Source organism: Balaenoptera musculus, chromosome 6, assembly GCF_009873245.2.
Source record: "Balaenoptera musculus isolate JJ_BM4_2016_0621 chromosome 6, mBalMus1.pri.v3, whole genome shotgun sequence".
NCBI classification, from domain to species: Eukaryota; Metazoa; Chordata; class Mammalia; order Artiodactyla; family Balaenopteridae; genus Balaenoptera; species Balaenoptera musculus.
In genome coordinates, this window is record NC_045790.1 from 101,115,572 (window position 1) to 101,130,363 (window position 14,792).

At 44.5% G+C, this 14,792-nt stretch overlaps 1 protein-coding gene across 1 annotated transcript in view; it reads right to left on the bottom strand.

Moving 5' to 3' along the window:
* Positions 1-3,962: 3,962 nt before the first annotated feature.
* BRINP1 (BMP/retinoic acid inducible neural specific 1) overlaps positions 3,963-14,792 on the bottom strand; it is a 183,426-nt gene continuing 172,596 nt past the window's right edge. The window contains exon 8 of the mRNA XM_036856811.1: positions 3,963-5,533. Coding sequence (XP_036712706.1) covers positions 4,393-5,533 — 1,141 coding nt within the window. The 3' untranslated portion in view covers positions 3,963-4,392. The remainder of the gene's footprint in view (positions 5,534-14,792) is intronic.

Below are 14,792 nucleotides of genomic sequence, written 5' to 3' on the forward strand. Positions count from 1 at the left end.
TAACCAACCAAAGATTTGCATTGATCTTCAATTGGAAAAATGCCTATATAGAAGATTTTGGTGACATAGAAAAGAAAGATAGAGGAGAGAGAGAGAATATTTGCGTATGAGTTTCTGTACATTATTAGTTTATTAGTTTAAGTGTCATGGAACTGATTCTTGTCTTGGTTAGGAGGTTGGACTGGACAGTCTTTTACTTGGAGGTAGTGAAAAGAGAACTGTAATCATGGTAAGTGTTCAAAACTTGTAGAATAACTTCGAGTATAACTCTTCATCTCTGAAAGTTGAAGTTTTACAGATTTTTAATGACCCCTTTAGCCTAAAGAGTCTACGGTTCTATGTGTCCACTCTTCTCTCCACTTTCCCTGCTGAATTGACCATCTTTAATCCTAATAATGTGTTCTGCCTTAAAGTCCACTTTGCTATTAACAGTACTACACCAGCTTCCTTTTAGTTAATATTTGTCTAGGATACCTTTACGCATCTTTTTATTTTCAAACTTTTCCCCCATTACTTTTAAAAGTTATAACTTGTAGTCTGACCACCTCTGTCTCTTTACTGGCAAGTTTTGTCCAAGTACATTTATTGTGATTATTTGTGTGGCAAGTTTTGTTATTATGTCTGTTTATGTATCCAGCTATTTTAATGATTCTTTTGTTTCTCCTTTTCTGCCTTCTTTTTAATTAAAAAAATTTCCCCCTATTAATTTCAAAGTTACACAATCTCCATCTATTATTTTAGGGGTTAATTGCTTCTCACGCTTTGACTCTCTGATAGCTTCCCCCAATCATTTATCACCATCTAGTGGATACATATTATTCTTCTCACTTTCTTTCCACAAACAGAGAATAGGAGAAAATGTTTGTCATTGAGATAAGTTTATCAACATAGACAACCCAATAAGATACTCTACATTTAAAATATATCCTTGGAATTGGATAATCCCAAAGACTCTTTCCTTCTATCGTGTCAATTTGTTTTACTTCCTAATCTTTCTTCCACTTTGTGACATGTAGTGCCTGTGCAGCTATGATTTTAATCAATGAAGGGAGACTTTGCTGTTAGTATGAACACTTCTTGTCCTCCTCTTTGAAGGGGGCAGATATGCCAGGGCCCAGAATTTTCCAATGATTTTATTTGATAGCTAATTAATGGCCTTCTGTGGTTTCCATGGCAATGCCATGCTTTGCTGCCAGGCTTATCCAAATAGGTACTCTGTTTACTCTTTTACCTTAGCATCAGCCTATTAATCAGACACCATAGGTCCTTGGTTGCTGCATCAAATTGGTAAACACTAACTGAATTAAAATCTCACTTGAGGGCTTCAGGCTTCTCTTCCTCCCAGCTGGAGGGGAACCTTGTTAGCTCAAAGAGCTGGACCCAAGCAAGAGATACTTGGAAATCCACACAACTCTGTGTCCTTTTATAGAAAAGTATTTTCATTTCACCTTTGAACAAATATTTCGATGTTTGAATCTCTGAATCTCTCTGTCCTGGAAAATTTATATATTTCCCTTATCTTTCCAATCATTAGATATTGCTGTATTTTCTTTGTAATATAAAGTGATGTAATTACTATTGTTACGGTAATGGGAAGAAACCTTTCTTACACACACATACACACACACACACACACAGTTGGTGAAGTCTGGGGAAGAACTTGGATTGAATGCTCTAATTGAATTCGGATGAGGTTTAGGTAGCACAGCGCGTATGAAGATTGCCCCGTTATCTGTAAAGCGCTGTGTAAATATAAGGGGTTATTACATTATGAGTATTTGGAACTTGTTGGAAGGTAGAGATGAAAGAGAAAGGAAGAGAGACAATTGAATTCATTCTTTAGGTTATAAGGATTATGGATGGTTATTTCAACTTCTCATTTAGAGTCGAAATCCTCACTTTCCTTGGAAGGATTACCATTTAAAAGGATACCCTTTAACACTATTATTTTAACTATTTTAACTGACCCTCAAATACCCATGCATATTTATTCCTTTGTGCTTTTGCATTCTCTGTTCCTTTGGCCCTTCTGCTCCTTGTTATTTGCCCAAGTCCTATTCATTTTCAACACTCAGGATGAACATGTCCATATAAAGCCTGTACCAACTGCATGAACAGAATTAGTAACTTCTTCACGTCTCCTCCCTGTGTCCGACCCCACAATAGCACTCATCATAGTGTACTGTAATTATTGTTTATTTTTGAATTGGTTCATATGTCTTTGTCATTACTGTGTGAATGGCACAAAAGCACGGACCATTTCCTTCCAAATCTCATTTTTCTGGCATGCCTCATTCATCTACTAGGTGTTGAAGAGATGTTTAATAATTTACTGACTTTCTGCAAAATCTTGTGCTTGATAAATAGCTGCTATGTGACCTCTGGCATGAAGAATTTGCAACCTAAATGAACACCGAATCCTCTCAAAATCTGAGGTCAAACAACTACGTTGGTGTGAAGTGCACATTAAGTGTTAAAGTTCGTATCAAAATATATGCTAATTCATACTAAAAACTGGAACATTACATTTGGAATTTCACTATGCAAAAACCAGGATATACCTTCCCCTCCACTCCCCCCTGCCCACACACACTTAAGTAAACTAGATAATTCTTTACCTCTTCTACACTGAAGCCCTCTCCTTTCATCTTAAAATAAACTATAAGGGGGGTAGGTATTCTCTTTGAGTCATATTATTACAGACTCTGGTGACCCCTGAGATAGTTTTTGTATTTTATCTACAAAAGCATTGACATGAGGAGAAAATGCACATTCTAGAACTGGAACCCGTGAGTGGAAGGTACACAGAAGCTGGTAAAGGTACAGAAGAACCATCGAATAACTAGATCTGTTTTATAACACAAGCTGGAATGAGCACTATTGCTCCCCCCCAGTGAAAGGGGAATCCAAGGAATGTGGACGATAGATCTAATGAGCTTCCTGTTCCTGGAATGGTGCAGTTAGCAAACAGGGGTATCTCCCAAAGATGGTAAAGAGATTTGCACTGGGCAGACGTCGAGACCAGAAGAGTCCTATTTTCTCTTCCAACCCTGAAATGTGTGGTCCTGTTTCTCTGCCAGTTTGGAAATGAAGATTCGAAGCACCTCTGGCTAGTACCACCCTAGCAAAAAGATAAATGCAGAGTTCCTGGAGAACTGGTAAGAAATGGTATTTGCCCAAATCCTCTACAGAAGTGCTTTGAAATGAGTTTTCTTTCTTGCATCTCTCCTTTCAATTTAAACCCCAAGTCCCAGACAAGGCTTCTCAGTTTTCAGCGATGCCCAAGAAGTGGCAGTGTTAGTGTATTTGTGTGTCTGTGTGTATGTGTGGTGTGTATTCTGAGTTAAAGGACCTTTTTTTAGATACCTACTTGGGGAAGTCAGCCTGGCAGACCAATGCAATATTAAAACCTACCCTATTTTATTTTGGTTATTGATTTTTAGTCAAACTAAAGTTTAATATGCAAAGCATTTCTAGGAAATCTGACACCATTTCTTTTTGGAGACGGTAGGTAAAAGGGGTTTCTTGATTAAAAGAAAAAGAACTATCAAAACAACCTGAGACTGAAAAACACTCATCCCTTGGCAGTTTAGTTGGAGTAAACACAAAAGTGGCCGGCATGATTTAGAAGGAGTCAGAAGGCAGGGCTCAAATCGCTATTCAGGCAGTAACCATGTGTAGCCAAGGGCATGCCATTTCTCTCTGAGGCTATTTCCCAAACTGAATCAAGGAGGTCACTAAGCTGATATCCAAGGTTCCTTACTGTTTTTAACACCCTGTGATTACGTGAATGCCTCTCCCCCACAATCCCACCTATTGTCCAGCTTCAATTAGCTTCAGTTTATTCAGCGTGAAAGAAGCTATCTATCTGGGTGAGACAGAATTGTCATTGCATCCCCACCCTTGTGTGCAAATGAATCAAATGAACCACAAGGAATTAAGGATAAAGAGGGAAGAAATCATAACCGAAGAAATATCTTCTTTATCTATGTCCATTTCCTCCCACAAGGAAAAATGGCAGTGTCGGTTGTACATTACATATATCTTTCTTTTTAGTGTTTAATCTTAGCACCTGCACAGCAGAGATCTTTACAATTCATTGCATATGCTCTCTCTCATCTCCCCCCTCAATACAGCACCTGAGGCCTAAGAAGCAACTCCCTCCAAGCTCCTCCCAAGGCTGAGACCCTTCTTCACAACAGAGTATAGAAATAACAAACATGCCCAACGGTTTTATACAGTTGCTAGAATGTTTTCGTTTCCAACGAATGAAGATTTTTCCTCCTTTCCTTTGAATATTAATTACATTTTACAAATCTGTGTTTGTTTTGCTTTGCTTGGTTCTGTTCTGTTTGTACAACAAAAGGGAACGTCCATGGCAAAGAGTCCAGGTTAACAGAGCTTGGCTGTCATCTGGTCTGACTGTTTGAGGATCTCGGTGTTGTAGAGGTCCAGGGCGTGGTTCACCCTGATGATCTCGCTGTTGGTCAGTTTCAGGCGGTGTTTCAGCATACACGAGAACAAGTCCAGCTGCGGCTTCCCCGGGGCCACAGGGGGGGCCAGGCGATTGATTCGGTCCCGAATATCTAACAAGAGGAGCATCACAGACGAAGAGGAGTAGAACTGGCCGCCCTGCGTGTAGGACTGGTTGACCTGCTGCACGGCGCTGCGAAGGAGGTCAGCGTTGAACCTCAGGCTGTACCCGAACACCTGCACATCCGAGATCTTGATGTAGAACTGCCTCTTGGAGGGATCGGACAGGTCCACAGGGCCCTGGCCAGTCTCATTCCGCAGGAGGGTAGGTAGCCGAGTCCGACTACGTAGGTAGATGTGGACCGTCTCAAAAAACGTTTTCCACCGATTGCCCAGCAGGAGAGTCCAGTTGTAGCACTGGCTGTTCTGGAGACGGATCTTCTCCCAGCGCGGGTAGCCGAACTCCCCGAAGGGCATGTTCCAGCCCTCCGAGTGGCTCCCACTGAAGGGGTTGACGTAGACGAAGAACATGGGGTCCAGGCTGCTGTTGCGCATCTGGCAGATGTGCATGGACATGCCAATCACCATGTGGATGAAGTCCATGCGGTTCTTGTTGCTCTTGAGAGTGAGGGACATGCGCTTGCGCCACCGGGGGTCAAAGAAGGTGTCGAGACGGATCTCGTTGCTGATGAAGGTGGTGTGGACGTAGAGGCGTGAGTCCATCTTCTGCAGCAGGTACTTTAGCTCCAGGTCCTGGAAGTCCAGGTCGGTCTCGAAGCTGATGAACTGCTCGCTCCGCTCCGAGTCCACATTCTGTGGCTCGCAGCGGCCTCGGTATAGCTTGTAGCCCTTGTTGCAGGAGCCGCAGAGCGAGATGTTGGCCAGGCTGCACATGGCACAGCTGTTGTTCCCTCCGATGATGCAGGGGATCGGGCGCTGGCACAGCGTGGTGCTGCCGTGGCACACGCAGCTCCTCTGGCTCTCCAGGAAGGTCCCCCAAAACCCATTCTCATTGCAGTAGAGAAGCGACTGGACCCTTGCAAGCCACTGCTGAATTGTCCTGGGGGGTAGAGGGGAGATGGAGAATGTTAACCATCATGGGTGGGCTTGTGGTTATTCAGCTATTAATGCAAAGTGGGGTTATGGTTATCCAACTGCTAATGCAAAGTGGAGCTGCCCAAAGAATGAAAGGACTGGGTAGAACAGTTATCATAGGAAGGGCACCGAACATCAATGACAAGAACTACACTGTAGTTCCTGGTAATGCCACAGAGCAGCTACTTGACCTTGTACTCTACCCTTCTAATGTTCAATGTCCTCATCTGTAAAGGGAAGGGGTTGGAGTGAATGTTCTTTGAGGCCTTTACAGCTCTATAATTGTATTATTCATTCGTCCCACGGAAGTTTGATTCAGAAAATTAAAACGTATGAACTCAGAAACCCCTGCTGGATGACAACAGATTGTAAAAGATCGGCAATAAGAAGAATTAAGGGGTTATTTCTTTTAACCTGCACCAGATGTTTCAACCCTCTTCACAGATTCCTCCCATGAGGTTATATAACATCCAAAAACTTCAACAAAAACAAATTATAGGGCTTCCCTGGTGGCGCAGTGGTTGAGGGTCTGCCTGCCAATGCAGGGGACACGGGTTCGAGCCCTGGTCTGGGAAGACCCCACATGCCGCGGAGCAGCTGGGCCTGTGAGCCACAATTACTGAGCCTGCGCGTCTGGAGCCTGTGCTCCGCAACAAGAGAGGCCGCGATAGTGAGAGGCCCGCGCACCGCGATGAAGAGGGGCCCCCGCTCGCCGCAACTGGAGAAAGCCCTCACACAGAAACGAAGACCCAACACAGCCATAAAATTAATTAATTAATTAATTAAAGAACTAAAAACAAAAACCAAGTTATATTTTATATGACTCTGGAGATCAGGAAGTGCTTCCATATTTATGATCTTATGTGATCCTCATAGTGGCTTTTCAGAACAGGTAAGAAAGATGTTATTTCCCCCATTCTTTCCAGAGCTCCAAGCTCTCAGGTCAGTGAAATTTCCAACACAACATGTACCTCTAGGCCCCCCTCTCCACAGCCCCTCAACACGTTTATAAACAAACCCAAGCCTGTCCCCAGATTCCAGCCTCTGAAACATTCCAGTGAAGGTACATACTAGATCAGATAAGAAGCAACAGAAGAAGAGGTAAAAAGATGTAAGACAGTCAGCTTAGTGGCCTCTCATCTTTCCTCATTTCTGTGCAAGTCCCCTCTTGGCTGTCTTCCATGCTACGAATAATCCCTTACATGTGTCTAGCACTTTTTACCCTGCACAGGGTACATTCACTCCCATTTTCTCACTTGGGCTTCACAATCACATCCCCAAAATAGCTTGGGACTTGAGGTCAGTCCGAGATTGCTTCAAATCCTGGCACCTCCACTCCTGAGCCAAGGGAATGCTGGCAGTTTCCTTCACCTTCCTAATCATTCCCCCCACACCGGGCTGTGGTGAGGATGACATGAATTTTTTTGTGAAGTCTTTGCCCCTAACTTGGTAGGTATAAGGGACTCCATAAAAGTTAGTTCTTGTTATTCCTGCCAAGGGACTCTCAGCTCCATTTTCTAGACATGGCAAGAGGAGCTCAGAGGTGAAATCATACAGTGAGTGAGTAGAGGGATCTCCTGGCTTGTAGCTCTTCAAACAAGAGTCAAGGAAGCCTTTCTTAAGGCTCTCACGTGCTGTGGTGATGTTGATGATGATGATGACCACGGTGGCAGTGGTTCCTGATCCCCATTTTCGAAAACTGGAAATGGAAGCCCTTTTGCATTGTACTGCATCTAGTAGGAAGTGCTAGCGATCTATCTATTCTATCATTTCCACTGCCAAGCCACAATCACCAAGCCCAAGAACCATGAGGTAGGCAGTACAGCCTGATATTGAAAAGCATGTACGTTGGCCCAAGCAGAACTGAGTTCGAGGCTCAGTTCTGTAACCAGGAACAAGATACTTCGTGTCTTTGAGCCTCAGTATCCATATCTAAAAGCAGAATAATAAAGCCCATCTTAGGCAGTGAGGGAGAGGATTGAATGAGATGGTGTATTTAAAGCATTGAGCACAGAGCCTGGCATAGACCAATTATTAAAAAGGTAATAAGAAGTACTCTCATCCCAGACAATAAGCTCTTCCTTTGAAGGTACTGAGACACACTTTTTCAGGGATTTCACTATCTCTCTGGGGTTGGAGGGAAACCATTTGGTTACTTGGGACATTTGAAAATGGATACTGTTGAAACGGCTTCCCAGGATGCTGTGCTTTAAAGGAGGTGCTTATCCGCTGAGAGAAAATGGAGGAATAATTAGAGCGCTCTTTGAAACGGCTCTGCCTTTTAACTCCACAGAACGATCCTGGCTTTGGCAATGAAACCTCCCTCACAACATTCAAAACACTGTAGTGAAACCCCTGGTTTTTTGATCAGTTTCCCCTCCAGACTCTAAGGCTTGAGAGAGGGGACCCCCTCCTTCCCTGAGCATCTAGCTCAGAGCCTGGCTCTAAAGAAGTGTTTGCTGAATGAATGAATGAATACTGAATGAATGAACAGACAAAAATTAATATTTTTCTTATTTTTCACTTAAAAAACAAACAAACTCCTCTTCTCTCTCCCGAATTGCAGAATTAGTTTTCAATACCTTCCACCCACACAGCTCCAGGCCTCTCGGTCTCTGCTTCGTGGGACCAATCCTATTACAGCCTGGAGAACAGCAGCGGGCCCAGCCTTCAGGAGACGAAGCTGGAATGATAATGAGCTACGCGGCTCCTGCCTCCCCAGCCAGAACGTTGACTGAATATCGGCTATGAGTCATCGGGTATTTTTGTGAGCCGCAGGGGCACGCCACACGTCTCTGATTGCGTGGTTCCATCTGACGAGAGCGTCATTTCAAAATGCCTCTTTCAAATGGCCCACACTTGCCCCGTCACTCCCTCTCCAAGTGACAGGACAGTACCCCATTTAGAGCTCCTCTGTTCCCATCTGCAAGGCATTCTATAACCCCGTAGAGCGCCCCCTTTCTCGTGTCTCATCATTGGGACCCTTTGTCAGGACGGCATCCCCCCACTCCTTGAATCAATGCCTCATTGTGGCTGAGCTCTCAGCATCCTCAGGGAGGGAAAGGGGACGATGAACGTTCCCGGTGAGGCTGCCACAGCAAAGGGGCGAGTGGCCAATTAGGATTCCAGCCCTGTCGAGCAGGAGGGACTGGGGACAGAGGCCCTCTGAGGCGCAGCAGAGAGCTGCCTGGCACCTGCATCTCGTGACCTCAGAATAATCGTGAGGTTGTGGGCTGTATCAAAGAAGGCATTAATGATACTGCGAGAGGACTGAGAAGAGGCAGGGCACGGGGAGGGGGGCTGGGAGCGCGAGGCCCAGGGAGAGAAGAAAGACAGAATGGAGGAGAGAGGTGGGGACTGGGGAAGCGGGAGGAGATGGGGAGCGGCCTCAGTGATGGAGGTGGCGGGGGAAACGGGGAGCCTGACCCAGGTGAGCAGACAGGGGCTGTGGCGGAGGAGGAGGGCTGGAGAGGGTAAAGGTGATGGGATGAAATTAGTGTGGGTAGGATGGAAACGAAGACACTCAGCCAAGCCTTCATGTGTCGTAACTCCCAGAATCAGGGAATGTGGACCCCGGATGGGCCACGTGAGGGCAAACCATCCTTTTCTGAAAGGGGGGTGGGGGTCAGATGGAGAGCAATGTTATTGGTGAGCCCCGATTCCCAAGGTCAGTGAACGTTCCTTAGATTTCCGTCCTTCATTTTGAAGAGAAGAGCAAAACCAGAAAAACCAAGTTCATCCCAGTGTTTTGCACGCTTGTCCTTAGCACAAGCAACTTCTGACAATGAGGAGTCCACCTCAATCAGATCAATCTCCTACACCTTCTCCATCTCCAGCCAGTGCTCTGGGTAGTAACTGCCGATATTCAGAAAGCCTGCCATGCTGGAAGGCATGCAGCACCTTAAACCAGCCAAGGGAATCAATGGCTCACAACCACCGAGCACTCGCTGTACACCAGGCATTGTGCCGGAGCTCTCCCGGAGCAGCATGGATAACCGTCCACGGCACAGGTGAAGAGAGTGAGGCCTTGAGAAGTGGGATAACGCGTCTGACATCACAGAGTCACTCCACATTCAAATACCAAGTTCTCTAACTGCAGCACCAGCGCACTTTCCGATGTACCACAATGTAAAATTATAACGACAAAGCCAGCAAGAAGAAGGAAGCAGGCCACAAGAAGAGAAATATATTGAAATAATGGAAAAATACTGACCCTTTGAATGTGTGAAGGGCCTATTATCACATTCCTTGCTTCCCCTGGACCTGCCAGGATCCCTGTCCTCCATTCACAGATAATTGGAGCTCACCGACAAGTGCTCAGGGAGAGGCTGGGGACCAGGGGTAAGAGGGACTGCCATCTATAAATACCATTTCCCAGGCTAGCTGGTGACAGCCCACCTCAACTCTGGCAACAGAGGAGCGGCTTAATAGGCCAGCTCCAGAGAGATGGGGTGGGGGGGGGTTTTCACAAAGGGCTGACACAGACCCACTGCAAGGCATTCAGTGTGTGGCAGTGAGGACCAAGACTTAAGATGCTTTTCTCTGTCCCTGGGGATCCAAAGCATCTTCTCTTTGCAGCCAAAGCTGAACTCCAATACATCCAAATCAGCATCTTTCTGCTGGATGGGATTTCAGTTCATTATGATGGGAGGGGTGGGGGGGAAGCAGGGCTGTGGGGAGGGCAGGAAGCTGCATTTTTATTCCTAAAGCTGGAAAACCCTGGGGCCTGGTAAGTAGGCTCCCACAGAGGCTACACATGAAGCAACTTGGACCACAGAAGCAGAAAACCTTCAAGAAACAGCCTTGGAAATATCCAGCCCATCTCCCTCATGTTTAGACCTGAACATTGAGATTTAGTTGCTTAGGTGGAGGATCGATGTTTCTTGAGTGCTTTCTCTATCATGGCAGTCAGCCTTTATCCTTACATCAGCCCCATGAGAAGACAGGACCCCTCTGAGAGGAGGAGAGGGCATGAAAGACCAGAGAGGGACTGTGACTTTCCCATGGCCACACAGCATGGACGTAGAAGATCAGAGCTCAGGATTTCTGGATCCAAACCCCGTGTTCCCTCCATTCCCCGCTGTACTTTTCCTACCCTCTCAAACCCAGGCTGGAGGAGAAGCTAGGCTCCGGGCCATGGGGACACCTCCGCTGCTCCCCTGCAGGCTCTGTCTTTACCTCAGCCAGGATTTCCTGGCGACCTGACAGGCCTCCTGGTGACACAGCTGGAGTCGCTCATCATTTGGAGGACAGAGGCTATGCCACCCAGGGCTTCCCATCAGTGCTTTCAACAGGGCACGCCTCCCTTTCGGAACCACCCGGTGGGAAGCCCAGGCTGGGATTCCTAATTCAAGCAAACTTCCTGCTGATTTTAATTGGAGGTTTTGCCCAAGACAGGAATGCAGTGCCAGGCCAGTGGCATTTTAGGGAAGATCATACAAATCGAGTGCCAAGGAGAAGCGGGGAACAGATTTAGGCTAAAATAGAAAACTATAATCCGAAAGTCCCATTTGCCTACCAGGAGTGTTTATTTAAAAGGGAGAGGAAAGTTTAAAAAATGAAATTGGAGTTCTGAATCATTCATTTATGCCCTGTGCTTCTTCCTTGGCGTTTCTTTGACATTATAATGGGTGTCTGAGTAATTCTGTGAGACTCTATACAAATTGTGCACTCTACAGACCAGAGACTAGTACTAGACTGGGAAGACGAACAGTTGTTTTTAGGTTTCTGATGATGCACTGTTTAGGGGGTGGGCTGTGTATGACTCTGTGTGTGTGTGTGTGTGTTACAGGAATAGTGCTGATAAAAGATGAATATATCAATGGTGTCAGAATGCTTGGGGCTCTGCTGAAAGAAGCCTCGATTTATGGATGTGCTAGGGTAAATTATAACTGGCCATCAGACCCAGTCTGTGTTCATCATTTTCCCCAGATTCATATTTAGCTTTAATCATTCCCCTCTTTGCGTTTCTATCATTGACTTAATAGTTTGTTTTCCTTCCTTCTGTCAATTCTTCACATGACGTCAGAGCCTCATGGGACAGCTCGTAGCAATGGAAGAAAAAACCCAAAGAAGAATTGTGTGGTCCCTTGCCACGATGAAGATGCTTTCAAAAGGTTTGGAATTGTGGAATGAAGGCAATAGGTCTTATTTGTGGAGGGCAGAGGCAGAGGGTAGAAGGAGGGAGAGGAAGAGCAGCAAAGAGAAAATCCGATGGAGTCTTTAAAATGAGGTTGTCAGGAGTTTAACTGGGGAGGATTATGAAACAATTTTTGCAATTATATAGTCCTGTGTCTGGAAAGAGGTGCCAGGCAACATCAGCTACATGTTCAAATTCAGCATTTTGCTTTGGGGCATGGATGTGCTGAGGGTAAGGAGGAAGGATCCAGAAGCTTCTTTAGGGCTGGCAGAAATGCTAAAAGCAGCAGGAAGCTCCCAGGTGGAGAGCTGCCAGAGGGTTTTATTCTTCCTGGGCGGAAGTTAGGCAGGAGAATGACACACAGACCAAAGGCGAGAGAGTGAGGAGGGGCTAACCAGGCGTAATGGACTTCACCCCGAAGTACAGTGATGGTCATCTAGATCAATGATCTGGGCAGTGAGCGGGGGGTGAGCCAGTTAATAGACATGGGAGTCAGTTAAGGAAACGCTGGACCTGCTCTACCACTATTTTGTTGTGGATATTTGACCTTGCTATTTGACCTTGGATAAATCACTTCACCTCTTTGATCCTCAGTTTCTTTATCTGTCAAATGGGAAAGGTAATACCTTACACTTTATCTTCAGAACGAGAATCAGATACGTGAAGCTCCTGGGAGGTCCACAGTGAAAGGAAGCTATCTATGACTGACCATTAACTATAATTATTACTGAGGGCAGAGGAAAACTGTGTTTTATATTCCTCTCCTCAGTTACTACAACAGCCCAGTTGATTATAGCTTAACGTCCTAGCCTCCCTGGTCACTCACCCTCCACAGTTCTAATGAACGCTGTCACCGTGATGCTTGAAGAAAGAGCTAGATGTGGGCTTTGGAGTCAGAAAACATGGGGTATTGAATCATAGCTCTGCTCCTCATGACTTCACCTTGAGCTAATTGCTTGTCCTTTCTAAGCTTCAGTTTCCTCAACTACAGAATGGAATAATAATACATTACTTGCAGGATTGTTTTGAAGATCAGATAAGATAACGTATGTAGAGCTTCTAACATCGGTAGGTACACACTGTCTCTCATGAAAACAAACTATTGTGTTCCTCTTGAGCTCCCAAAGAACATGGTCCCTTTGAAATAAGTATAGATTTAAAAATCCAGGGAAAGAATTCAATAAATATTATTGGGTCCATTGAATATTGATATTAAAACAGCAACAACAACAAAATCTCTCATTGATACTTAATCTCTTCTGTACCCCAGAATCATTAACAGATGGACTGCAGATCTAAAGGTGAAAAGTAAAATAATAACATCAACAAAACACCTTTTAGAAGAAAACACAGAGGAGCGTCATTATGACACTGGAGTAGGCAAAGTTTTCTTAACACAGCTCACCATAAAGGAAAAAAACATGTTGATTAATAGGGATATATTAGGATTAAAACACATGAATCAAAAGATACCATTCAAAGAGTGAAAAGACAACCCTTAGTTAGAAAATATATTTGCAATATCTTTACCCAAAGACTATATTTATAGTACATAAATAACTCCTACGCTGGCTGGATGCTGGGCTAGTCAAAGGCATTTCATGCTGCCTGAGTTTGCCACTCCTTCCTGGGTCTCTTTAAACCACAGTAGATGCAATTATCACAATTTATATTTTTCTTCAGAAGGTTCTCACTAAACTGTTTAATAAATGTGATTTGTCCCAGAAAAGAAAAAAATGACCAAATGGGAAAGTAGGCAACTGATACGATGATATGAATGGGCATGTCATAAAAGAGGATATTCAATAGGCCAATAAGCACATGAAACTCCATGTCGTTAGTCATCAGGACCGCGCCAATTAAAATTGCGATGGGATACTTCTGCAGCAGGATGGCTAAAATAAAAATAAAAATAAAAATAAAAATAAAAAGGATGAGAAACACTAAGTATGGGCAAGGATGTGGAACAATCGAAACTCTTCTATGCTACCTGCAAGACAGATCATTGGTTCAGCAAGTTTGGGAAAGTGGAATTATCTACTGAAGTATCTGTAAAGCTGAGCAATCCCACCCTTAGGAGATAGATACCCAACAAAAATGCACATAGAAGTTCACTCATAGGCGTGTGGAAGACAGCAGCACTCTCTGTCACAGCCCCAACCTGAAGACTGTGTAAATGACTATCGCACTAGAATGGATGTCTAGAAACACAGTGGAATACTCTTGAGAATGAATGTGCCAAAACCACACAAAACAATATGAAAGAATCTCACAGAAGAATGAAAGGTGAAAAAAGCCAGATACCAAAGGGTCCACACTGCACAAAAAGAGGAAAAACTGAGCTACAGTGTGTGTAGCCAAGAGAGGCATAATTCCCTGGGAGAGAAGGCTGATGGTATCAGAAGAGGACACAGTGGGTTTCTGCACTGCTGGTAACGCCCTGTTCTTTGATCTAAGTGCTGGTTACATGTGGGAATTCATTCTGTGCAAATTCATCTTGCTGTACACTTAACGATATTTTCACCTGCTATATATCTCTAACACTTCCATAAAACATTTACCCCCAAAAATCGTCCTTTAAAACAACCAGAAAAATACTATTAAGGCAGCAATATGTTACATTTTTATATCACTTTTAAACTTTCTAAAGCTCTTCTGTTTGCTTCTCTGATTTAGATCTTCACGACTTTTCTGTGTCGTAGGTTGGGTTGAGGGGTATCAAGGATTTTTAAGGACATGAAAAACTGGGCTCAGAGAGGTGACGTGACTTCCTGAAGGTCACCAGTGAGCTGTCACATCACTAAGATTACAACTCACCCGGGTGTGAGTCTGTTGGTCGATTTGGAGGGTGGAGGTGGGGAGGAGCATAGGGAAATGGTGCTGGATAAAGAGCTACAGAAATCGTAAGAAATTAGTTCTATTTCTGACTCAATCCTCTAAGCCTCTAGATTCTATTCTGAGCAGGAAGCCACTTCTGAGCCCCAGGGAAGAAAAAAAACCCTGAAAAACTAAAAACAACAAAAAGGGTCTGGAGATACTTATTTTCTTGCCTTACGTCAACCAAGGGAGTCAATTCCCTACTTGC